General features: G+C 36.9%; 2 protein-coding genes across 2 annotated transcripts in view; one reads left to right on the forward strand and one right to left on the reverse strand.

Moving 5' to 3' along the window:
- Positions 1 to 890: 890 nt before the first annotated feature.
- Positions 891 to 9,022, forward strand: LOC135101557 (ELL-associated factor 1-like). The gene is made up of 5 exons (XM_064005659.1): positions 891 to 1,269; positions 6,131 to 6,362; positions 6,504 to 6,774; positions 7,451 to 7,568; positions 7,822 to 9,022. Exons 1-5 carry the CDS (start codon positions 1,170 to 1,172, stop codon positions 7,908 to 7,910), a joined length of 810 nt encoding a protein of 269 aa, XP_063861729.1. The 5' UTR covers positions 891 to 1,169; the 3' UTR covers positions 7,911 to 9,022.
- Positions 7,660 to 26,750, reverse strand: part of LOC135101555 (uncharacterized) — a 50,640-nt gene continuing 31,549 nt past the window's right edge. Inside the window, exons 15-28 of the mRNA XM_064005658.1 lie at positions 24,960 to 25,105; positions 23,960 to 24,062; positions 23,654 to 23,778; positions 21,478 to 21,608; positions 21,199 to 21,343; positions 17,400 to 17,554; positions 16,117 to 16,256; positions 13,031 to 13,200; positions 12,091 to 12,334; positions 11,820 to 11,965; positions 11,512 to 11,658; positions 10,757 to 10,884; positions 10,470 to 10,613; positions 7,660 to 9,676 (exon numbers count right to left, since the gene is read on the reverse strand). Coding sequence (XP_063861728.1) covers positions 9,554 to 9,676; positions 10,470 to 10,613; positions 10,757 to 10,884; positions 11,512 to 11,658; positions 11,820 to 11,965; positions 12,091 to 12,334; positions 13,031 to 13,200; positions 16,117 to 16,256; positions 17,400 to 17,554; positions 21,199 to 21,343; positions 21,478 to 21,608; positions 23,654 to 23,778; positions 23,960 to 24,062; positions 24,960 to 25,105 — 2,047 coding nt within the window. The 3' untranslated portion in view covers positions 7,660 to 9,553. The remainder of the gene's footprint in view (positions 9,677 to 10,469; positions 10,614 to 10,756; positions 10,885 to 11,511; positions 11,659 to 11,819; positions 11,966 to 12,090; positions 12,335 to 13,030; positions 13,201 to 16,116; positions 16,257 to 17,399; positions 17,555 to 21,198; positions 21,344 to 21,477; positions 21,609 to 23,653; positions 23,779 to 23,959; positions 24,063 to 24,959; positions 25,106 to 26,750) is intronic.

Consider the following 26,750-nt stretch of genomic DNA (forward strand, 5'->3'; position numbering starts at 1 on the left):
TTGGAGAGATGTGTAGCAGAAACCCACAGTCTCCAGGAGTGCCTTTATTTGATCATATATCGACAATCAAAATGTTTTAGTGGGTGCTCCATGTCAACCCCATGGTGATGCCTCCTGGGTGACTGCCCATGTCACCCATAGCAAAACCCATCTCTCAGTTTGAATATGAAAATTGTGTGCCTTGTCTTGGCTACCTCACTTTTTTTTGGTGAGGCAGCCTTGGTGCATACATGTATGTAAGTATGTATGTATGTATGTATTATTATTATTATTATTATTATTATTATTATTATTATTATTATTATTATTATTATTATTATTATTATTATTATTATTATTATTATCATTATTATTATTATTATTTGACAAGTCGATGTTTAAGTAAAGTTAAGTAGATACAATCGTTCCCCAGTATGGAGTATCTTCACGAGGCTGGTGGTCACACACACACACACACACACGTTATGGAGACAGGACAAAATGAGCTTTGGCTCGTGCCCTGTGCAACACACACACACACACACACACACACACACACACACACACACACACATATATATATATATATATATATATATATATATATATATATATATATATATATATATATATATATATATATATATATATATATATATATATATATATATATATATATATATATATATATAAAACCACCCGCAGTTCACTGAATGAAGGCCACATCAGTGGTCCTGCACGCGCTGCCTTACAAATATTACGTATTACAGGCCTAAATATATATGTTTCTCTCAGTTTCATATTACCTTGATAGGAATAATGAGGGTGAAGAAAAAAAATGCATTATGAATATGAAACTTTTGAAAGAAAATTCATGTCAATGAAATATTTTGTTGTTATTTTTTTTCCGTCACTTTCTCAGGGCCGCGGTGAGGCACAGCTGCTGCCTGGCAGGACTGGGGAATGCGAGGCTCCAGATTGAGGCCGACGTAGTATGTTCTGAGCCTCCCACAAGCGACTGCAGCCTCATCATGTGTTGTGTGACTGGAACACCCCCAGAGTGAAGGAAACCAGGAAGGGGGAAGGGCGAGACAAGGTGCCATCTGGTGCCCTGTGTGGTAGTGGTGGTGGTGGCTCTGGCACTCTGACCCTGGCTGGCCCTGAGACTTTCTCAGGTGTATTTTATCAGAATGGCGGACAAACTTGGTCTTGATGGTCAAGTAAAGGATCTGAAATTGGGGGAGACCTTCAATAAGAGCTACAAGGATGGAGCATTCCACACCATTCGCTGTGAGTACCCAGCTCTTACTCTTGAGGTGTCAGAAGTGCCTTTCGAGGCCTGAGGGCGGGGTGGGGGGGTGTTGAGATGATACCACCCAACTGATAGTAAAGCTCTGGTAAGTTATATCTGTTCTTTTTTTATTTTATCTTATTTTTCAAGATTTTTATTTTTTAGATTTTTTATCATTTTCTTTTATTCTCTTTACAGGAGAAACAAACAAACAAAAAAAAACTTTTATATTTCAAAGTTCAACTCAAATGCAGCATAAAAATGTTCTACCAAGAAAAGAAAAGCTGTATAGCACATAACCAAATAGAAGTGTAAGCTATAATACAAAAAAAAAAGGCCTTTAAAAAAAAAAAAATCTGATATAGATAAATAAGTGAAATAGTGAAAGGATTTAACCAGATGCATCTAAATTTTACATAACTTTTAGTCCTGTGAGGCAAATGTTTGTGTGCTGCAGCTGTGAGGCAACACACACTGGCCGCCTTACTAGTTTGGAACATGATATAATAATGATTCTTTTTTTATGTATATTTTCCATACAAACTAAAATCATGAGAGAAAAGTAAAAAGAGGTAAGATTTTCTTTGTTGTAATTGCACACATATCATTCTCAAGGATAAACATGGATAGGATTTTTTTTTTTTTTTCCTTCCATATTGGCCACTTGTCAAGAATGGCAAATTAATGATTACATTTATTCAGTAAAGAAAATGGCAAATTCTTATTTTGTTCGTGCAGATCAAACAAGGATGAATTCAGTTTTTTTTTTTTTTTTTCTTTTTTCAGAACTATTAAAATAGGTACTATATTTTGGGATATAAAAATTAACTTCCCCTTGACATGTTGGAATTCACTGAAAAGTGATGGATTTTCACATAATATTGTGTAGACTTTTTAATATTATATTTCTTCAAGACGAGATTTGGCTTTTAGTTTAGAGATATTTTCAGCACAGATGAAAGAAAAATATTGAGAGAGAGAGAGAGAGAATTGTGGTTCAAAGTTAGAATTATCACTTGTTATTGCATTGCAGTTTTAGGATGAGGGGGCAATTTTTTTTAGTTTCTCCAAAAATCTTTCTACTTCCATACCACTGTACTCATGAATTCACATGTGCTTTACGTTTCTGGTTTGTTATCAAGTGGGTGTTAACCCACAAAAGGATTATCTATGATAATTTTTGCAAAACCAGGTTAAGGAGGATTTAAGATAGATGTAATAGTGAAAAGAAGGGAAGACAAACCCAATGATAAAAAAGCAGTGTGAGTGAAAGGCAGACTATCTCTGCAGAAGGTTAAGGGAGGTAATGTCTAACCTCCTTTTAGTTACAGTCTTCCTTTCTGGCCCCAGCTTGCATACAGGGCAGTCCTCCCTGCTCCTATCTTCAATGCTAAGTCACATGATCTACCCAGTGCTTCCAACCATCCAGTATACACAGTGAATGAACATGGAGGACATAAACACAGTGACTAGCTGGAACACGAGGCAGTTGGACATGGGAAGTGATGAGCTTTCTTCTACTAATGCACATCTAGTGGCAACTACAGGGACTTTGAGGCAGTGGCAGCCATGGCAGCACCTACTAAACTCACCAGCTTCCCTCTAGACCACCACTGCCTCATGGGGCCACTTGACCCTTCTCTGCTGGGGTGACACCCAATGTCTTCTGCTTGTGGGACACCATTGCCACTTCCTGGGGCCACTTGACCCTCTTTGCTGGGGTGATGCATGCCATCTCCTCCTTGTGGGATGCCAAAACCAGCATCACAGATCCAAGTGCATTCCTCTGCCCACCACCATTTGCTAACTCACAGCTAAGCAGTAGCAGGATTCCCATGTCTCCAGCTAGGTTAGTTAGGTATTGTTCCTCCCACTTCTGGTCACCATCTAGATGGTAGGGGAGGCAGGGGGGAATAGTTAGGTAGGGTCATCCCTCCTCAGTCTGGATGCTTAGTTTCCCACCTAACCATAAACTCTTTATTTATATTTTTGTACTTTTGTAAACTAAACTACTGAAATTACAATCTCATTATTTTCTCATCACTTGGCCCCCCTCTTCCCAGTGAAACTTCTGATTTGGTAGCCTGTTTTTTTTTTTATTTATTTTTTTTTACTGGTCATTATCTACACATCATTTGACAGTTCTTAATATGTGGCTGAGTAAGGTAACACATTATTATTATATCTATGAAAGAGAGATTTGCATAAAAATGTTGGTAATATAAGAAAAAAAATGGCTTCATTAAGAAATAAGCAAAGAATTTGAGATATAGGGAGAATGTTTATTAATTAGTTTATGTTGAGAGTGTGGAAATTCCTAATGTTTTGAGTAATGCTATGGCTAAATTGACAGGTAACAAGGACCTGTATTTTGAAATGCCTTCACCTCTCATAAAAACTTGAAATGCTTTCAATTCTCATAAGAGCTGTTTTCAAAGGCCATGATGAAGATATTTAGTTGGATTCTCTTGGATTTTTTTTCATTGATTATGAAGAATCATTGTTAAACTATCACTGGAATCAGGAAGATATCCTTGAAAACTCCATTAATTTCAACTAAAGTTGTTCTATAAAGTCAAAATGCCAAAATGTTTAAAAATACAATCCAAGGTTTGAACAAGCCAAGGTCTGAATGAACATGTAGTGGTTCAATGAGCTTTAATTCAGATTATAACAGCATGGATCAGTATGACATTCCACATGGGGGACCAGATTGGCCTAGGTAGCAAGTTGGGTTGACAGGCCTAGAGTGATTGGAAATCATTCTCACCTCTAACCTGTGGGTGTCATATTAAAGCTTAGGGTTGGTGGGTGTGCTTTGTAATGTTGTACAAGCTGAGATGCTGAGGCTTTCAGTCTGCCTGGCATATAGAAGCTGAGATATGCTAGAACAATAGCCAAAGCTCTACCAGGCTAAACATTGAAACATGACACCTAATTATCTAAATATTTTAAGAAACTAATATCTTAGGAATGAGTGATAGCTTTAGAATATTGGATACTCCATTACATTCAGTAACCAGAATACTTTAAATAAGTGAAACCTTGGGCAAAAATTTTTGCATTATTTCAATACATTTTTGCCTTTTTAACCACACCAACTGTAAAATTTAAACAAGTGTTTGCTATTTCACTAAATAGTTTGGTCTGAAAAGATTTGCACTTTTTGAGACAAAAATTATGACCCTAAAAGTAATAACAAACATATTTTTTTGTGGTAGCTGTGATTGTTGTTGTGGCACTAAAGACTTTCCCATGGAACAGTACTAACGATTTTCTCTTGGAAAGTCTCTCTCTCTCTCTCTCTCTCTCTCTCTCTCTCTCTCTCTCTCTCTCTCTCTCTCTCTCTCTCTCTCTCTCTCTCTCTCTCTCTCTCTCTCTCTCTCTCTCTCTCTCTCTCTCTCTCTCTCTCTCTCTCTCTCTCTCTCTCTCTCTGATTTGCAAGCAGTGTGCCACAAAGCAACTGCAGGTGTGCCAGGGGGATTTGGTAAGGAAGATTGATCCTTGTTCAAACAATGACATCTATGACACTACTATGTGTTACATCTTAATGACAATCAATTTAATTAATTGTGAATTTATATTATACCCATTTGTGGTGGCTATACAACATTACAAATGAACTGGTAACCTTTTCTTTGCCAGGTGTGTGAAGGTTTATTAGCATTCATTATTTCTGCTTTTGAATATTGATGGTGTGCCTCACCCAGTTTAGTGCCTGGCTTGGTGTACCATGAGAGGAAGAGGTTGAGAACCACTGCTCTAGTCTCTCTGGTTTTGTATAGAAATGGTGAGAGCTTAAGGAAAGTACTTGTGTGAGCTAACAAACCCCACAAATTTATCATAGCAAATTAATGTCACTGATCGCTACTCATCATGTTCAGCAGGTCCACAAATATATATACTTTAAGAATTTCAGAATTATTTCAGTAAAACAAAGAAAACTGATGAAATAATAGTCTAGAATATGGAGTTGCCTTCATTAGCAGCCTATGGGAGAGTTCACAGCAATGTGTATTGTTCTCCAGCACTATAAGTGACAGGTGAGTGGAGGAGGCAACTCATGTGGCCCAGTATGAGAAAATGAGGTCTAATGAGTACCTGTTTATCTTCTCTTCAGTCATCCCTTTCAACTACATTGATATTTCATTGAATAAAGGAACAATGTACTATAGATCACTTGTCAACCATTAAATGTTCTCAATTAAGTTCAGTGAATAAAGAATTTGGGAGATCTGCACCACCACCACCAGCTGCTTAGTGAAGTTTTATGTGAAGTTCACACATTTCTTTCATGTCCTCATACATCTTCCCATACAATACTGAGCATTTTTTTTTCCCACCTGACTATTCTGTGAAGTTTTGTTAACCATTATTTTTCCATACAATACTGATTACCTGCAAATTCACCAACCATGGTAGTTTACAGGAATCTAACCCTTGTGGTTGAGAAGAGAATAGTGTAATATCCCCTGGCAATTCTAGAAGACACTAACCAAGCTCACTGCCAGAGTTAGAAATGTAAAGTAGGATAGATATATATTTTATCAGGAAGAGAAAGAGGCTTCTCACTGTATGAATGCCATTGCTCTTGGTCTTTAAAGTATGCAACTGATATATCAGAGAGATAACACCCAAGTAACCTGTGCATTATTTAGTAATATCATCATTGTTTTGCATTGTAGGTTTCCATTGGTGCTCCACTTCTTTAGTTGCAAGTCATTATGGTATTTAAATGACATGGGCAATTATTCCTCTTGATCAAAAAAGGAAAAAATATGCACCACCATATTAGCTACTTCATATGCTGACAACTTTGTGACCACTTCAACAAATAGACACACTTGTTGTATTCCATAGATGACTTCAAACCAGCCAGTGTCGACAAACAGAAGATGGGAACAGTAGAGGTGGAAGGCAACCACCAGGTGACAGTAACAGTGCCTCATGTGGAGGGTTCTGGTACCAATCAGACAGTGTTCAAGGGGAACCACAAGCCTGTTGCCAAGGAGTGTATCCTAATTATCGATCATGTTACTGGAGAGATTGTGCTGGAGCGCATTTCTCAGGCTATTAGTGTTAAGACAACAAGGTATGTGGAAACTTATGAGCCATATATTTTTAGAGATTGACAAAAATGCTTGTGTGCCATTTATCACTATTTAATTTACTATGTAGATCTAGCTCAGTATGTGTTGTATGAAGATCTTTGTATCTCATTTTTCTTCACCAGACCTGAGGGAAGCAGCAGGATTCCAGCCCAACGTCCCACAACACCTTTGGACCCTCCTTCACGGAAAAATTCCCCACCCCAAAAGTGTTCCCCATCCCACCCACCATCACGGGGCTCTGCAAATTCCCTGTCACGGCCATCTCCTTCCCATGGCAAGTTCTCCCCATCAGCCAAAACTTCACCTCGTGCCAGGTCACCTGCACCGAGTAAAAGCCCTAACTATTCAATGCCTAGTTTGGCGGAATTGGATAGCGTATGCATGGACAGAAAGGTAAGTAACTACAGATGTACTATTTCTTGCTCAACAAAAGCGTGACTACAACATGATACAAACCATTTATTTTTGCTCGTCAGTACCATAAGGCAGTGATGTTGCTTGTTCCCAGATATTTTCACCATGAAAAACTGTCTTCAAGTAAAGCAATACAGATCATGCAACTGAAAATGCAGGAACTCATTGCAAATTATATATCCTTGGTATTTTCAGGTATTTCCTCGTTAAACCAAAAATATTTGTATTCTAAAAAATTTGCATCCATTTCTTGCTTTATTAATTTTACACTTTACTTCCATATTCTTTCCTCCACAGCAACATGCATTCCCACATATTAGTAATGGTCAAACTCTGTCGCATCCCCACATATTAGTAATGGTCAAACTCTGTCCTCCTCAAACATCTTATCTTTGATAATTGGATTCATTCTCCTACCAGTTGCAATCTATGTATACTCAATTATTTTATATTTTAGTCATTGTAGCTGAGTCCCATTCCATTCTCTGCCATCAGTATTCACTACTCTTAAACCTAAATCGCTACCTAACATTCTTACATTTACTGTTCTTATAACACTATCTACATCATTAAATAACCAACACGACAGTACACATTTATACTGCAACATTAATTGAATCAGCAATTTACGTATTTATTTATTTTACTCCAACAGGAGGTTTCTGAGTCTTCAAGTGATTCAGATTCCAATAGTAGTTCCTCATCAGGTAGTGATTCAGACTCAGATTCTGAGCCTGAACAAGATACAGTCTCCAAGAAAACTAATGGTCATGGTAAGTACCTCATTACCATTATTGCCATGTTTCTTGTCCTCAGCATTATCATCAGATTTGAAGGTAAAGGTATGCAAATAAAAAAAATAAAAAACTGTGAAAAACTATATTAAGAAAATAACCATCATGCTTTACATGTTTTATAGTGTTCATCTTTGTTGCTGCCTTCAGCTATATACACAAAAACAACCTTATCCTTTACACATTTTTTCTGTCTTGGCTTCTTTCCTCATGGTCAAATGTTCTGTTTCAGGGACCATTGCAGGTGGAGACAACATGCCTAACGGAAGTGATCTTATCGATGACTTGGAATTGTCTTCTGTTTCTGAAGACAGTGACTGATAGAGGAGTCTATGAGTGCTGTTGTCTTGGTGTTCACTCATACACTGTCACATGAGCTTTCTTTATACTAAAATTCAGATCAAGCTATGCTTATCTAGTTTACTAGAATAAAGTGAATAAATCAAATTTTTCAGAATCACAATTATTCTTGAGCTCAATATTAAGATGCCATTATCAGGCACATTTTGAGTATGATTACTAAAGGAAACCCATCTGAATGTTACACACACACACACACACACACACACACACACACACACACACACACACACACACACACACACACACACACACACACACACACTATTCTGGTAAATATCTTCATAAAATTTGAACTTTTATTTCATTAATTTAGACCACATAATTTCCTGTGCCTCTTTAACTAAAATATTATTAGGGTTCAGGAATCAAGTTACCAAAGTAGCAACAAACACAGATTGATTCACTGATGTTCTAGTGATAAGAGGAATTGGGATTAGAATACCATCGTCAGTAACAATTTTTCATTAAGTGCATGTTTCTCCTACTCCAGTCAAATAGAAGGGGGAACTTTCAATTATGACAAAAAACCTCCAAGGAAGTGGCTGTTTTATGGTCACTTTGGGAGTGTTCATACAGTCATCTCAGTAGTAGTTGTTCTTACTGATGACTTAATAATAAAATAAAGAAAGAAATGTTTTTATTTTTAACCTTAAATATGCTTTTCACTGTAGCATGGGTTAAGAAAATTGTCACTGTATTCCTTGCATGGCATAAGGGTGGACTAACAGGAATGGAATAAGGGGCCTAGGAAGCCCATTCTCTGTATGGCATACTATGAAAAGACAAATTTTTGCTATTCACATCTACTTATGCATTTATGAACAGTTAGGCCAGAAAATACAAGGAAACCTTCCATAATGTACCAATAGAGTTGCTTAGTTTCAAATCTTCTCTCACTAGCTTCTAACCCATAATGTAAAATGTGTTGTGAATAATTGGTTTGTGGTTCTTGTCTGATTTCCCCACTGCCAATATGAAAGAAGAAGTAATGCTCTCTCTCTCTCTCTCTCTCTCTCTCTCTCTCTCTCTCTCTCTCTCTCTCTCTCTCTCTCTCTCTCTCTCTCTCTCTCTCTCTCTCTCAGGAAAACAAAGCAGAAAAGGAGGAAAATGTATCTTTAATTGGTTACTCTTTCCATCATCCTTCACTCCATCTTATCACAGCCATGAAGAGAGAAATCCCAGTACTATGGGATCACAGCTACCAGTCATTGTTTTCACTTAAACAAGTGAACAGTCTATAATGAAAACAGCTACATTCCAAAAACTGTTACATAAAAATTTTCTTAGCAAATGTACTCTATAACATCAAAGAATAAAAGTAAGTATTGTCACTACTTGCATGTCCATTCATATATATTTTTTTGGCTCCTGTCAAAAAATACTGAAATATTCATCTCACCATAATATTTCTGAAGTGTATGAAGCAGCCTATGAAGTATAGGATAATATTTCAATGTGTTAGTGTACATCATGTATATTTTAATGATAATTACTTGCAAGTTTATTTTTATTTTCAATCATTAATGCCAACTTTACTTTTTCTCTTTCCTTCCATCAAATTACAACTCCAATTACTTATGAGCAACTTTTTAATCGTGAGTTTAATGTGTTGTCTCTTCTGACTGGGTATGGTGTTCATAAAGGTTACATGCATACTTCAGCATTTCATCCACAAACCTCTTATGATGTGTATCAGTAACTCGCACCAAACTTCCTGTCACATCCTGCAAGACAGAAACAGTTATTACAATTAAACAATAGTGGAAATATATTAGATCTGACCTTCCACAGATTCTCTTCTATATCTCAATAATGTATATGTGGTTTCCTATTACAGACCTGATCATGTACACAGAGCTACTGATAAGGTATGATGGAAGAAAATTTAGACAATCATGTATTATACATAATATCTGGATATGAAGAATTCAATTTTCCAACCAGAAACACTGATGTTTAGACTGGGATCCAAAAGAAATGGTACTCTACAAATAAAGAATGTCCATCATAAGTGGATATGGACTTATGATAACCTAGGTTTAATCCAAATTATAAATGTATTTACCTCAGTAAATGTAAAATACACAACAGAAAAGGTTGTTATGCCACAATCCTTGTGCCTATTTTTACAGTGCTCATCCATGAAAATCTAAATCATTGTCATCAGCTCCTGGTGACCAAAGTTTTTCCCTAGTCATCTGAGTTTGTGTTAAATTCTGTCTACAAATTTCTCAATCTCACTTCTTAATCTTTAGCCTGATCTGCTGTACCTACCATGTCTTGGAAAGCAAGTCAATTTACCTTTTATATGAAGTTTTCTATTTTTAACAATGTCCAAATGATTTACATTTATGTTCTTATTACCAATCTGTCTCATTTTTAACAAGAAGATTAGCAAGAATATCTTCTGTGTTTTTAAGGAAAATCTCTATTTATTTGTCACTGATTTACTTGGTTTCTACATTTTGTATCTGCCAGTCACTCCTTTCAGTGGCTATACTGGTACTGATTACTTACCTTAAACATGAGATCTTTATGAGAGAAGTATGTGTAGAATAGTCTGAAGAATGAGCGGGAATGTCCAAACATCTTAGATGCCTTCAAAAACAAATGGCGCATGTTCTCCTTCCTTGCTCTTGATTCAGACTGGCGAGTCACAAGCTTGAAAGCGGAGAGTTCGAATACAGATATTTAAAACCTATTTTGGTTAGTATAATTTATGATTCATGAATCTTTAGAAATTCAGTGCTAAGAATTTGTAAAACAATGAAATTTTAATGTTATCTGAAGCTGAAGGACCTTACCATATTGCCTGGTATTCTTCCCAGGTTACATTCTTGAACACTCCAGCTACTGAGAGACATAACTTGAGCTTCACAGAGAAGCTCAAAGTTTTCTGGATTAAGGTCTTTGATGTCATCATCCCAGTTACCTGTTGCAAAATAAAAGCTTTATGCAGCAATTCATATTCAAATTGTAATATACATATTTAAAGAATAAAGATATATATATGGGTGAGACAAGGGAGTGAAAGAATTGTCAACAGTGCTGATGGATTACATGGACTACGTCCTGATGCAACAAGATCATTGAACATCTTCTGCAGGAGGTTCAAGTTTACTACATCTAATCTGATCATCTAATCTAATCAGGTTAGATGCAAAATGAATGGGTCTATTAAGGTGTCACAAAGGTGTAGCAAGAGTAAATAATTCTGCTGTCAGACCCTGATGCAGAGACTTTGGTATGCCTGCACAACTGATGCACATGCTTTCCACATTTGAGACCTAGGGAATAATAGGTACTGCTTTAACTTTAATCATAAGGAATGTTTATGTGTGTCTGTGTGGGAGTGGGAATGCCTTTTATAGGTTATTTCCTGTGAGAGATATCAGCCTAGTTATGAAATAAACTTCTGTGTGCAATAAACACTACATAATTCACGCACAAAAGAAAAGAAAAATAATATATATATATATATATATATATATATATATATATATATATATATATATATATATATATATATATATATATATATATATATATATATACTAACCATCATTCACAGCATCAAGCCTTACAAAGGCCACATCTCTGCTTGATCCCATCAGGCATTTTATTGCATCAGTGATGGTTGAGAAGAAGGCTCCACCATGAAGGCAGTTGGTTAATTCTGCATCTATATAATCAATTCTATTTGCATCTGTAAATTAAATTAAAATTAAGTTTTTCAAAGGAATTACCGATCAAACAAAGCCATATTTTACATTCATTTTCAATGTAGAAGAAATATTTCAATAACTTGAAAATGACTAGTTTCCAATGAAACACAAAAACAAATAAAAATATTAGTTAGATACTTACTGGCTCCAGTATTGCAAGTTGTTTTTCCAGCAAGGTCATAAACACTGTTGATACCTGAACCCTTCTTAACAACTGCAACGAAGTAATACAAGTTGCTTTCATCTCTCCCATATGATTCTGTGAGCAAGTCTGCAAGGCTGTAATTGCTGAAAAGAACAATGTAAGTTATTATTGCTTTTTTCACCACTTTAATTTTGTAAGTAGTACAAAATTTATTTCACTACAGCATTTGAGCAATGGTCATAGAAAGAAGAGGAATCAACAAACTTACCTGTGAGATGCGTTTCGTTTGCTGTTGGTCAAGGTCATGACATCTGATGTACCAAATTTAATCATTTCAAGGCAATCATCAACATCGCTTCCTTGTGTACACCGAAGTTCTGGTGACACTCCTCTAAGATGCAAGAGGAAGGAGAGATCATTACATTTTTTCCTTTCCTCATCACTGGAGACGCAGAATGTCACAGGTGCCTCAGAAGTACACATCTGCACTGCCTGAACAATGTTCATTCTACCTGAAAGTTTAAAGACACAAATATTTAAATAAGTGAATAACACCAGAGAGGGCCACAGTGATTTTGTGGTCAACATAAGTAAAAATAAATAAATAAATAAGTACATAAATAAAAACATGACATAGATCCCTCACTTGAGTTTCATTGGTGTCTGATCTTCTCTTGCTGAAAGATATAAAAATAAATATACTGAATTCCCTTACTCTGCAGCTTAGGAACAATGCCAAGAGAAACATAATATCAAGAAATTTTATGACACACCTGATCTTAAATGTAAAGATACCACCGAGAAAAGAAAACTGCAGAATGGAAATATTATGTATATCAACGAATAAGTTTTCTTTGCAAAGTAAAAATTATAATGCTAATAAACTGAGCCTCTAGTCCAACATATCAGCATGCCTTTAGTACTTTGCACTATAGTTCTTTGTGTGTTGTATAAGAGCAAGTAAGAACATAGGTATATAGTTGAAAAGTCTTTTCCCTCTGAAGAATATGGTGTTTTCCAACAAGAAAAAATATTTTCTTTCTCCTATTTCTAGAAAACCAATACTGTATATAAAGTTGAGAAAAGGAGAATAAATGAAACAAATTAAACAATAGTACTCTCAGATACATCTTAGAAGAAATATTCATAACACCTACTGAATAACTAGTGATTAGTGTTTTTTATAACAATATTCATGTCAAACTTACTTTCTGACAAATACTGTCCAGTTGTTGCATTATCTATGGCAGGCAAAATGTCACTGAAGGTATCATCAATTTCAAGAATGTTGTAGTACCATCGATTATTGGCCAAATTCTCCTCCCCTTTTCTCTTAGCTTGCATCAATGCCCAGGTTATCTTCTGCACCTTTGCATCACTGAAGAAAACACAAGAAAATGTATAATGTCTTCAAGTGACAACTACAATCAATCCTTTGAATTTGGTCATATGCAAATTATGTACATTTAGAGAGAGAGAGAGAGAGAGAGAGAGAGAGAGAGAGAGAGAGAGAGAGAGAGAGAGAGAGAGAGAGAGAGAGAGAGAGAGAGAGAGAGAATACATAGAAATTAAAAATACTTCAGAAAACCCTAGCTATGCTTTAATATTTCATTCCCATCAACTTAATCTAATGATGAATGATTATGGAAAGAACATAAAAGAAACTACATAGCCAGTTACTTCCATAATTATCAAGGTAAACAGTGCAGAAAAAATAAAGGTTGCATGTGATAAAGTATGGTGGTAGCTCTAGACAGGTTGAAAGAAATGTAATGAATCAGTTTAGAAAAACCATAACTGAATATGGTTGGAAAGAGGCAACAATAATGTGGATGAAATAGGAAATTTTAATAGTCAGGTGTGTGTGTGTGTGTGTGTGTGTGTGTGTGTGTGTGTGTGTGTGTGTGTGTGTGTGTGTGTGTGTGTGTGTGTGTGTGTGTGTGTGTATTGTTATGAAGAGGATATTAAGTACTTGTGTAATGTAGTGTAATTATATTTCATATAATGATGCGTGTGGCTGCGTGGGTCTACATGCATGCATGTCTGTTCACCCCCTATTTTTTGGCACATGTGGGAAACCAAGGAGTCATGCCTTGAGGCCCTGGCATGGGTGAGGACAGCACTCATGGCAACTGGCAGTGAGGCTGCACAGAGGGACAGATGCATATGCTGTGTGCCTGACAGCCAGTGTGAGAAACATTTCTGAGTATTAACCGTGCCTTGTAACTGTGCCCCATACTGTGCCCTGTGCTTGGAGAATAAACACGTCTTGTGTACCCAAGCATGTCATTACCACCAAGGGTACTGTGTGTCAGAGTCTTGTGAGTGAAGTTACCCTGTGCTCACTGGCACTATGCTGGATTTTGGTAGTAAGTACAGTGAGCCACCATCTCCTGTGCCTTTGAAACACAGACAATAAGGACAAGGTTTGCAACACTATACTGTATATGAATGTAGAATATATATATATATATATATATATATATATATATATATATATATATATATATATATATATATATATATATATATATATATATATATATATATACACAAATATACCAGTCAGCATGAAAAGTGATAATTATGGAAGAATTCATTAACTTTTGTAATTTAATAAATATGTAAAGACTTTAAAGAAAGAGAATAAGGTAATGGAAATGGGTGATAAGAATGCAAAAGTAGGTGATAAAGGCATGCATGAGGTGATAGTCAAATGAAGAGTGTCTAATGGTCAGTAGTTTTGTGTCAGTCTGTACTGAGAGTAGGTAATAACCTTGTAAACATCTTTGAGCACAGTATTCACTGGTATACTTGGAGAAGAGGTATGGAAGATGACCAGAAGGACTAACTGATAAAGATAACACAATGAAACAAATTTTATAAATCAAAGTTTTGAAAGATATATTTGAGAGATATTGCCATTATGCTGTAGTAAAGAAAATTAAAACAAGGGAGGTGGAAATAAAAATAATCAGGTGAGTGGCAAAAAAAAAAAAGAGGCTCACGATGGTACAATTCAGTAATAAAGGAATAAGAGAAAGATACTCATAAGCAAAGCGTGACTTAATTGATGAATGACAAATGGAAGAATGGGAATGAAGATGAAAAAAATGAGAAGATTTTTAAGATCTTCAATAAGGTACAGTGATACCTCAGTATACATTCACTTTGGATTAAGTCCAACTTGGCATACGTCCTGTTTGGACGCAAAAAAAAAATTTGCTTGGTATATGACATTTGTTTGGGATACAACTTATGTGTTAGAACTTGTATGGGTCAAAATGAGTCACAGCACCACACACTACCCTTGTTTATCTCTCTCAAGACAAAATTATGACTGCCCACAAGTGTCAGTATGCCCATTGCTACCATTCAGTGAACAACCCATGTTATAACCGCGAACTTTAATGTAATTTTGTGTTCAAGTAAATTTCAAATAAATTCATTAACAATGAATTATAAGAAATTTAATGAGAAGAGCAAAGCGATGAAGAAAATGGTTAGGATCACCATGGAGGTGAAAAAAGGGATTGTAAGGAAATGTTGAAAAAGAAAACGTGGTCCTGCTCAGTGACATGCCAAGTGTGTTGTTAACATCACAGCAGCTGGGCTGCATTCTTCGCCTCGCATCCATGACTAGGCCACTACCTCTGTTTTATTACTGCAATCATGTCAGACATTTTTACTATTGTGATTGCTTGCTTTTTGTTCAGCTTGCTTTAAACATTACATGCTTAAATACATTAAATTTTTTTTTCCTAAATATGCCATGCTGAAGCAGGGGTGCATTTTATATGCTTTTACATCTTATATACCATGAAATATGATACATATCTTAATATTGAGCAGGGTTTAAATTATTTTATACAACTCCATCAATGTACTGTATAATATACCAATAACAATAGGATTTTTTTTTTTCATGGGAAAGGACTGATCATTTTCCCTTTATTTCTTAAGGGAAAAATTTGTTTGGTATATGTTCTGTTTGGTATAAGTCCAAGGATCTGGAAGGGATTAAGCATGTATACCAAGCTACGACTGTATTAATAATTATAAAGGAAAGAGCAAATAGAATAAAAGTGATAGCTGAGAAGAAGAAAGGGGACATATGCTGGGCTGAGGAGTTTAAGGAAGCACTAAGAGAAAAAGAGTTGCATATATGAAAACAGTGGAGAGAAATTTATTAGAATGAATGAGTCAACAGATTAAATTTAAAGAAGAGAGTACCAGGTGAGTAGACAAAGACTTTAACTGTCTCTGTCTTATTTTGAATATGCTGACTCCATACCTGGCTCCTCCATGTGTCACAAAGGTATCCCAAGGTCGAGCTGCCCAGAAGCATGCCTCAGCAGCACTTGAGTATATGTCCACAACACTGCCATCTGGACACATCAGCCCATAATTGCTCACATTTGCTAATACATTATCCTGAAATTTGGTTGTGAAATAAACATAGCAATCAGATGGTATGTAAAGGACATTAATTTTCACAAAAATATTTAACCATGTTAGTTCATCAATGATAGAAATACATGTGTAAACCAAATGGAGGAGTAAAGGCTCTTTTGTCTGATGAAGGATAGTATATATATATATATATATATATATATATATATATATATATATATATATATATATATATATATATATATATATATAGACACACACACACACACTAATACACTGCTCCTCTGTATTCACGATGATCAGCAAACACAGATCCATGCAAATTGAAAATTTCTACTAATATCTGATACATAAGAGAAAAAAAAAAAAACACTCACAAAAGAGAGAGAGAGAGAGAGAGAGAGAGAGAGAGAGAGAGAGAGAGAGAGAGAGAGAGAGAGAGAGAGAGAGAGAGAGAGAGAGAGAGAGAGAGAGAGAGAGAGAGAGAGAGAGAGAGAGAGAGAGAGAGAGCAAACTATAGCATCTCTGGGGCATGCAAGCAGCATTCTACTTTGCCAGCTGATGAGTAAAGATTATAGCTGAAAATAAGCAGAGAAATATAGCACAGAACTTCCAATGTCAAGACAAAGATGACAACTGCCCATTTTAGCCTCTCTTGAATCTTGACATTACATCATCTATAACATCATGATCATGACTGAAGATTTCTAGATCTTTTGACAGTAAGTTATGTGCTGTTGTTTTCTGCTTAATTTGAAACTCAATCCTCATCACAGTTCATGAACTGTGAGAGTAGACTGAGAAAGGCAGTGACCTTACAAATGAAGAAAAAATAATTTCTAATCAAGAATGTGGCAGCAGCTATAGTGCTTCCAATTGAGGGTTTCATAATAACAACTTCTCTAAGGTAATAAAACAAAAGACCATCACCACAGCCAATCCCTTACATATGCTCATGCTAAATTCTTCCAACTTTTTCTCTGGAAAATATTTCTTTCTTTACTTGTAATGTCACTATCTTCCTCATTTTACTCTCATGGATCACACACATATAGGTTAAAGATAAAAATAAAAAAATATTAATGCCACAGAAAGAAATCTGCAAATGGTGAAATCATGAACTTGGGAAAAGTAGTGCAAAACAAAAATTCATTTTCTACTCACTTCAAAGAACTGTTTGACTATTGAGAGCTTGCTGAAGGCCACATCCCCTCCATTAAAGCTTAGGCAGTTTAATGCACCAATATAACCAGCATAGTCATCATTCCTGTCACAGGTCCTTCCACTACACATGGAACACATGGCATCATACCGCATCTCTTGAGGAAGAATAAGCAGAGACACTTTGAGTTATCTGAGTCCTTGAACACATTATAATACATTATTTAGAATACATAATTTACAAGGCAGTCCAGAAAGATCAACACAATTATACAAATTATGCTTTTTCTCTCAGAATGCCAAAGTTTCTAGACTGTCACAAATTTTTCAGATTATCCCACAATAATCCTGAAAAATGTTATATGATCTGTATGTTTAATATTTTGTGACTTTTGTAACAGTTGCAACAATTACTAATTATGCTACAAATTTGCACAAAGCAACTTAAGTATGTATTACCAAAGACTCTCACTAACACAAAAAAACAACTGCTGCTGTTACTGTCAATATTAATGACAACAATGACAACAATGACAACAATAACAACAACAACAACAACAACAATAATAATAATAATAATAATAATAATAATAATAATAATAATAATAATAATAATAATAATAAACAATAATGACAATAACAATAATAATAATTTTCCCCTGTGGTTGGAAAAGGTCAGCCAGGTCACACAATCTCCACCTAAGTTGAAAAAATGCTGCTATCATGTTTCCTGTGCAGCATAAAAAGCAACTAAATGAGGCAGAGGAATTCCTTTCTCTGTATTTTCATTCCCACAATGAACTAACTCCTTTAAAGATATAATAATCTATAAGTTTACAGATCCCAAAAAGTTCTCAAACTTTTTTTTTTTTTTAATGTAGGAAGGACACTGGCCAAGGGCAACAAAAATCTAAAAAAAAAAAAAAAAAAGCCCACTGAAATGCCAGTCCCATAAAAGGGTCATAGCAGTGGTCAAAAATTGGTGGATAAGTGTCTTGAAACCTCCCTCTTGAAGGAATTCAAGTCATAGGAAAGTGGAAATACAGAAGCAGGCAGGGAGTTCCAGAGTTTACCAGAGAAAGGGATGAATGATTGAGAATACTGGTTAACTCTTGCATTAAAGAGGTGGACAGAATAGGGGTGAGAGAAAGAAGAAAGTCTTGTGCAGCGAGGCCGCGGAAGGAGGGGAGGCATGCAGTTAGCAAGATCAGAAGAGCAGTTAGCATGAAAATAGCGGTAGAAGACAACTAGATATGCAACATTGCGGCGGTGAGAGAGAGGCTGAAGACAGTCAGTTAGAGGAGAGGAGTTGATGAGACGAAAAGCTTTTGATTCCACCCTGTCTAGAAGAGCAGTATGAGTGGAACCCCCCCAGACATGTGAAGCATACTCCATACATGGATGGATAAGGCCCTTGTACAGAGTGAGCAGCTGGGGGGGTGAGAAAAACTGGCGGAGACGTCTCAGAACACCTAACTTCATAGAAGCTGTTTTAGCTAGAGATGAGATGTGAAGTTTCCAGTTCAGATTATAGGTAAAGGACAGACCAAGGATGTTCAGTGTAGAAGAGGGGGACAGTTGAGTGTCATTGAAGAAGAGGGGATAGTTGTCTGGAAGGTTGTGTCGAGTTGATAGATGGAGGAATTGAGTTTTTGAGGCATTGAACAATACTAAGTTTGCTCTGCCCCAATCAGAAATTTTAGAAAGATCAGAAGTCAGGCATTCTGTGGCTTCCCTGCGTGATATGTTTACCTCCTGAAGGGTTGGACGTCTATGAAAAGACGTGGAAAAGTGCAGGGTGGTATCATCAGCGTAGGAGTGGATAGGACAAGAAGTTTGGTTTAGAAGATCATTAATGAATAATAAGAAGAGAGTGGGTGACAGGACAGAACCCTGAGGAACACCACTGTTAATAGATTTAGGAGAAGAACAGTGACCGTCTACCACAGCAGCAATAGAATGGTCAGAAAGGAAACTTGAGATGAAGTTACAGAGAGAAGGATAGAAACCATAGGAGGGTAGTTTGGAAATCAAAGCTTTGTGCCAGACTCTATCAAAAGCTTTTGATATGTCCAAGGCAACAGCAAAAGTTTCACCAAAATCTCTAAAAGAGGATGACCAAGACTCAGTAAGGAAAGCCAGAAGATCACCAGTAGAGCGGCCTTGACGGAACCCATGCTGGCGATCAGATAGAAGGTTGTGAAGTGATAGATGTTTAAGAATCTTCCTGTTGAGGGTAGATTCAAAAACTTTAGATAGGCAAGAAATTAAAGCAATAGGACGGTAGTTTGAGGGATTAGAACGGTCACCCTTTTTAGGAACAGGTTGAATGTAGGCAAACTTCCAGCAAGAAGGAAAGGTAGATGTTGACAGACAGAGCTGAAAGAGTTTGTCTAGGCAAGGTGCAAACATGGAGGCACAGTTTCGGAGAACAATAGGAGGGACCCCATCAGGTCCATAAGCCTTCCGAGGGTTTAGACCAGCGAGGGCATGGAAAACATCATTGCGAAGAATTTTAATAGGTGGCATGAAGTAGTCAGAGGGTGGAGGAGAGGGAGGAACAAGCCCAGAATCATCCAAGGTAGAGTTTTTAGCAAAGGTTTGAGCAGAGTTCAGCTTTAGAAATAGATGTGATAGCAGTGGTGCCATCTGGTTGAAGTAGAGGAGGGAAAGAAGAAGAAGCAAAGTTATTGGAGATATTTTTGGCTAGATGCCAGAAATCACGAGGGGAGTTAAATCTTGAAAGGTTTTGACATTTTCTGTTAATGAAGGAGTTTTTGGCTAGTTTGGAGAACAGACTTGGCATGGTTCCGGGCAGAAATATAAAGTGCATGAGATTCTGGTGATGGAAGGCTTAAGTACCTTTTGTGGGCCACCTCTCTATCATGTATAGCACGAGAACAAGCTATGTTAAACCAAGGTTTAGAAGGTTTAGGACGAGAAAAAGAGTGAGGAATGTACGCCTCCATGCCAGACACTATCACCTCTGTTATGGGCTCAGCACACAAAGACGGGTCTCTGACACGGAAGCAGTAGTCATTCCAAGGAAAATCAGCAAAATACCTCCTCAGGTCCCCCCAACTAGCAGAGGCAAAACGCCAGAGGCACCTTCGCTTAGGGGGATCCTGAGGAGGGATTGGAGTGATAGGACAAGATAAAGATATGAGATTGTGATCGGAGGAGCCCAACGGAGAAGAAAGGGTGACAGCATAAGCAGAAGGATTAGAGGTCAGGAAAAGGTCAAGAATGTTGGGCGTATCTCCAAGATGGTCAGGAATACAAGTAGGGTGTTGCACCAATTGCTCTAGGTCATGGAGGATAGCAAAGTTGTAGGCTAGTTCAGCAGGATGGTCAGTGAAGGGAGAGGAAAGCCAAAGCTGGTGGTAAACACTGAAGTCTCCAAGTCAAACATTTAAGAACCAGTCTGTAGGAAAAGGTGAATGTATTTACAGACCAAAAAGTCTCTGATGACTTCTCAGCTGGTCATGTGGTTTTAATCATTACTTTGTGTCCCATTCAGTCTATTTAGCTTTTCTGATGTCCAGCCCTATGATGCTGATCAGAACAAATCTGGAGGCCCATAAATTTTTCTATATTTCTCTAAAAGATAGACCTCTCATGTCAGATGATTTTTTTTTTAAATACATATAAAATTTTTAGGTATCTTCTAAGGTCCAAATCTTTAATATATCATACACCAGAATGATTATAACAATTTAAATTATGTTTCATGAATATATATATACAGCAAATATGTGCTAATGTGGATACAACTAAAATATAAAAATTAGTTTGAACCTACTAAGAGCTGCATCCACATCAGGTGTGGTGGCCCATTCTCCTGGAATGCAGGCCCTGTTAAATGTGGTAGCCACACTCTTTATCTCATGCTCAAGTGTTGACTGGAAAGGCTCACACAGAGGATGAATAATTCCTTCTCGCTTCAGCTGTGAATGTAAAAAAAGATACACATCATCTGTGTATCTGTTAATGAGTAATGTATGTATATGTTGAAGATATATGACCATAATAATATTTTTGTTAACATTTTGCCATAAGATCAGTAATCTCAAAGTCTCACCAGGGCAATTGGTATCCGCCATCCAGTAGTTCTACCATAACCAGTGTGACAAGATTTTTTCCCACGTAAATCAGTCATTCTGTGTACAGTAGAGCGACGTACCACCATCACTGCCTTATACCGAAAATGATCTGAGAAAAAATTTTAAAATTATCACTATGACAGATTAAGAAAGATTATTTTGATAACAAGTAGATGGAAGGCATTAAAAATAATAGTACTAAATACATGAAAAATAGTAAAATAAAAAAAATAAAGTTATGGTTAGAAGTTTGAGGATGGCTACCTTGTACTACTATTATCAGTAAAAATACAATGATGCACCAAGGTTTGTGGCATATTAATTGACAAATCAGCAGTTAATGGCAATCCTTTTACAGAAATATCAGCTTTATGCAAAAGAGAAAGCCACCTTCCCCAACTGGCAGCTGATTGTCACTTTGATCACTATTATCTTGTATGAGGTCAGGGCCACACTCATCACTCTGGAACAGTGGCCATTCTTTCTTCACATTCACTTTCCTTAAATCTTTTTTTACATTGCACTGAGCTTCCAGCTTCAGAAACTATTTCTTTTCTTATTATCTAATTCAGTTCCAAAACTTTCAAATTATGTCTTTTATCCAGGTCACAACTAATTCACCTTTCTCACCAGCAGGTGGTGAGTGGATATACATCCACTCTCTCATCTCCAAATCCTTTTATCTGACAGTCCTTCATTAATATAAAATACAATATAGTGCCCTCATTTAAAGAATCAAAATCATCAATCTCCAAATGTGAAGTAACCTTCCAGAGAACCAACTATATAATACTGCATACCTAAACAATATAGGCACCTAAGTCCTTAAAGAGAAACCACATGATAAAAGGGCATGGCAAATGGCAGACATATCATATAAAAAAGACTGGATGACCCCTACAGATGATGCATTGTTGGATCAACAGTTTTCTCATGTGTGTCATGATAAGCAAAAGTAGTTTGCTATACACAAGAATAAATGTTTACACTTACAATACTCGTCATAAGTATTTGACTTCCTGGCTGATACTTATGGCAAAAAAAGCATGGTCCTCTTGAGAGTGAACCATTTTAACAAAAAGTATCAGCCCCTGCCAAGACATCAATGCATTCCTGAGCTTCATGCCACTGATTCACAGCCTCTCCTCAGCATGCCTTGTGGCATATTGGAGAGCAGTAACCTGCAGCATCTTTTTCCATATCCTGGCATATTATTGCACAATAACATCTTGTGATATTTCATTCTCTTTGTTGATATGGCTAAAATGAGAGTATTCATATGAGACTATTGCACAGCTCATGAGCCTCAAGGAAGCAGGTCATTCAATTAGAGAAATAATAGAACAGTTGACAGTATCCAGGACAAGTCAACCAATGGTTACAGTGGTTCAGGGAGGAAGGGAATCATGATATACTTGAACATAAAATCCAGTCTGGGCACCCCAGGGGGGGGTGTTACTGTCTTAAAGCATCAGTGGTCTTGAAATCAGACTCCACTGGACACTTTAAGACAGTAACAGCCCTCTTATTTGGCTTCCAAGGGCATCAGACCATTTTTTTAGACATATCACAATTCCCTTCCTCCCTGAACTGCTGTACCTATTGCTTGACTTGTCCTGGATACTGCCAACTGTTCAGTTATTTCTCTAACTGAATGACCTGCTTCCTTGAGGCTCATGATATGTGCAATAGTCACAGATGAATACTCTTTCACTTTAGCCATATTAGTAAACAGGATGAGTTATCGCAAGATGTTATTGTGCAATAATACACCAGGATGCAGAAAAAGTCACTGCAGGTTACTGCTTTTCAACATATCCCAAGGCATATTGAGGAGAGTCTATGAGCCAGCTGTCTGAAGCTCAGGGATGCAGTGATGTCATGGCAGGGTGTGATACTTTTAGCTAAATGGTTCACTCTCAAGAGGACCATGCTTTTTTTTGCTATAAATATTGGACCACCCAGCCAGGGTGTCCCATACTTATGATGAATACTGTACATGTTTTGTTGTAATGAAGATCTGTTAGGATGAGGATTTACTATTATGTAAAAATAGGGACTTCTAAAATTTGAGATGTAAGTAAAATAAGTATTTACATATATTTCTAATGTAGGAACATATCTCAAAAATTTCCTCAATAAACTTGAATTCACCTCTAGCGTTGTGTGGATCCTTGCTGTATGCAATGATGCGTAGATTTGAATTAATGCTGAGGTAGCTCCCTGGCAAGATGCTCATATCTGCTTGGCCTTCTATCACCCGTTGCACACAATCCATCCTGTCAGGTTTATATTTATTACTTTAGAGCTACATTTGTTAAATATGAAGTTTCTAGCAATAAATAAACAGATATGATGTGTAGAAAAGTTTCAGGTAATTAAAAAGATTATTATACAAAATGTCCTTAATATAGTACAGTATTACAAAACATTACTCAAAAAGCACAAGAGTCATCTCACCTGTCCCTTGCACTGACACATACAAACTGTTCTCCCACTCCCTTCATGGTTCGTGCCATTTCTTCACACTCATTCTCATGGTCCTCCAGGGCACACACACGCACTGTCAAGGCACAAAAGAAATCAAGGGTCCACACTCAAGCATCTACAATTTGTCCTACTTAAAGAAAAAACTATTTTTTATTGTCCAGTATATCTAACTTAAAGACATCACATGGCAGGAACAAGAGGAAGCAACATGAAATTGCAAGCACTAAGTTCTAATACAGCTAACTACCTGGAAAAGGACAGTTGAGAAACCCATTGAGATGACTGTGACCACACCAAGGCCAGATAACAAGGATTTATACCAAGATAATACTGACAAGAACTAGTGAGCATTGGCTGGTTGCACTAAAACATCTTTTATGTCTCACAACCAAGATCAGTAATTTCAGTAACAGTTGTCACCTACAGCTATGACAACCTAAATCTAGGGTAACCACTAGTAAGTAACAAGACAACCTGATAATCTACTGTATGCATAAAATAGGAACTTCCAAGAAAAAAAAATCCATCATTCTAGACACCTCCAGAGAAACCCCACCATTCAGTTCTGAATGTTCCCCACAACTGGCTCTACCCAGAGTTTGCCTCATTAGTCATAATGTAGAAATACAGCTGCCCTTAAGAAGCAAATCAATTCTGCAACTATGAATCCCCATAACCACTTAAAGAATAAGAGATGAATAAGCAGATCCCCAGCCAAGCATCATCCTTGGACAGGATATAGAAGCTAGGAAAAGAATACCAAAATGGCAGAGATGTCCTACACCATACTATTTATGGTGATGTCCCAATAGGACATCAAATCTAGCATCTAGAGGAGACTACCAACCACCAAACTGATGTGAAATTATGTGCTTCTTTACTATTTTGCAAGATCATATCTTTGTTTTCCTGATGTGAGTTCCGGATTCTAAAACACCAAGATCAATAATGATGAATAACTATTTCTCACCTTCACAAGTATGCAATTCCTCCAATTTCTTGAAATAATCTTTCTTTCTCTTCCTTTCATCTTGTGTGTCTTCACTCAGTGCCTTCAGACCTTTTGCAGAGTCTTTGAACAGTAAATCTGATTTCCCATTATACCTTCCAAATAGTCTGAAGAAGAAATTTTCATTAGAACTAAGTCAATAACTTAAAATAATGTACAGTATACAAGAACACTCTGAAAATCAGTACTTGTTTTCCATTTGCAGACCTTCCTTTACTCATCCTGCATAAATTTAGATATCAGAACAATGCTAGGTTTTAGATGATTAGCAAGTTTACAATAACTCATTTATGTATGACAGCCTGTAACTTTATAAAATAGATAAATGGAATGAATGATTTGAGGCTCTCAAACAGATTCAATGAGTTCCATGACCTGTTCTCTATGAACCTCATATGACAATCTTGAAACAAACTGTGGGACAGGATCTCTATCCTACAAAAACACATCTGATTGGCATTTTTCAAATACTCCACATAAACATCTAGACAACAAATGAAGAGGTTCACTGTCACATATCTGGCAGCACTATGAAGTCTCCCACAGTATGATATCCAAACCAACAAACAGCAAGCTCAAATAACAGATTTATACCCTGGTTATGTTTGTAACAACTGATGCTTAAGTTTGACAGAAATACCTCAATGTTGTGTGACCAAAACTATAGCATCTTTTACACCATCTGTCAACTAACACCACATCCAGGCCCACCATCGGGTACTGAGTAGGGTGCCAAAAAATTACAAAATTCTCATCTCAAGATTCACTTCATAGTTTATCACCAAGGCTTACCACAATGTTGTAAGTGATGCAGTCACCACATTCCTTAAAGATAGTACAGTCACATCTCATGATTCAAATGTCCTTCAACTCAAACAACTCCCAATTCAAACAGGGCTGGTGAACAAAATTTGTCCTTCAATTCAAACATAAACACCCATTCAAGTGACACCACTCAGTCAGTCAGTCCTCTTATGTTCCTCCTCCCCTTCCTTCCCCTTCTCCCTCTTCCATCCCCCTCCCTTCCCTGTCCCTTTCCCCCATCCTTCCCCATATCCTTCATCCCTCTATCTCTCCCACCCTCCTGTCTTCCATCTCTCTCTCTCTCTCTCTCTCTCTCTCTCTCTCTCTCTCTCCATGTAATTTACTCTACTTGTCCTTATGTCCCTTCCTCCCATTGTTCCTTTCCATTTCCTTCCTTTTTCGTCTGGTCTCAAACCTCCCTCCCTGTCACCTCCCCACCCCAGTATCTGTCAGAGATAAAGGACAAGCGAATGATAAGTCTCGCTTCCCCTCCCTCCAATTCATTCTCTCATTTTTGTTTCATCTTTTCTCAAATTCTCACTCTTGTATAATTCCATTTCCATTCTCTATCAGTTTCATTCTATTTAGCAATTCTAAGGATTGTTCTCACTTCCAGAGAGAGAGAGAGAGAGAGAGAGAGAGAGAGAGAGAGAGAGAGAGAGAGAGAGAGAGAGAGAGAGAGAGAGAGAGAGAGAGAGAGAGAGAATTTTAGTGCAAAATAAAACTTGTGTACACTACAACTGTTTTCAAGACTGAGGACAGCAAGAACTTTTGATGACTCCTCATTTTGAGGTTGGTCTTTATATACAATGATGTTTTGCATAAAATTCTAAGGCCATTGTTTTTGAGTCTGACATATAGGACAGCCCGCTTTTTTTGTGTCTTTTTTAGAATGATTCAAATGCCATCTTATAAAGTGGAGCCTTGGTTCTCGAACTTACTTTGTTC

This window comes from Scylla paramamosain, chromosome 6 (assembly GCF_035594125.1).
Source record: "Scylla paramamosain isolate STU-SP2022 chromosome 6, ASM3559412v1, whole genome shotgun sequence".
Lineage (NCBI taxonomy): Eukaryota > Metazoa > Arthropoda > Malacostraca > Decapoda > Portunidae > Scylla > Scylla paramamosain.

Excerpts from the sequence above, each read along its gene's own strand:
- LOC135101557 (XM_064005659.1), top strand. The coding sequence starts at position 1,170 with ATGGCGGACAAACTTGGTCTTGATGGTCAAGTAAAGGATCTGAAATTG. Across the intron at positions 1,270-6,130 it reads AGCATTCCACACCATTCGCT|ATGACTTCAAACCAGCCAGT; the intron begins GTGAGTACCCAG and ends TGTATTCCATAG. Across the intron at positions 6,775-7,450 it reads GCGTATGCATGGACAGAAAG|GAGGTTTCTGAGTCTTCAAG; the intron begins GTAAGTAACTAC and ends TTACTCCAACAG.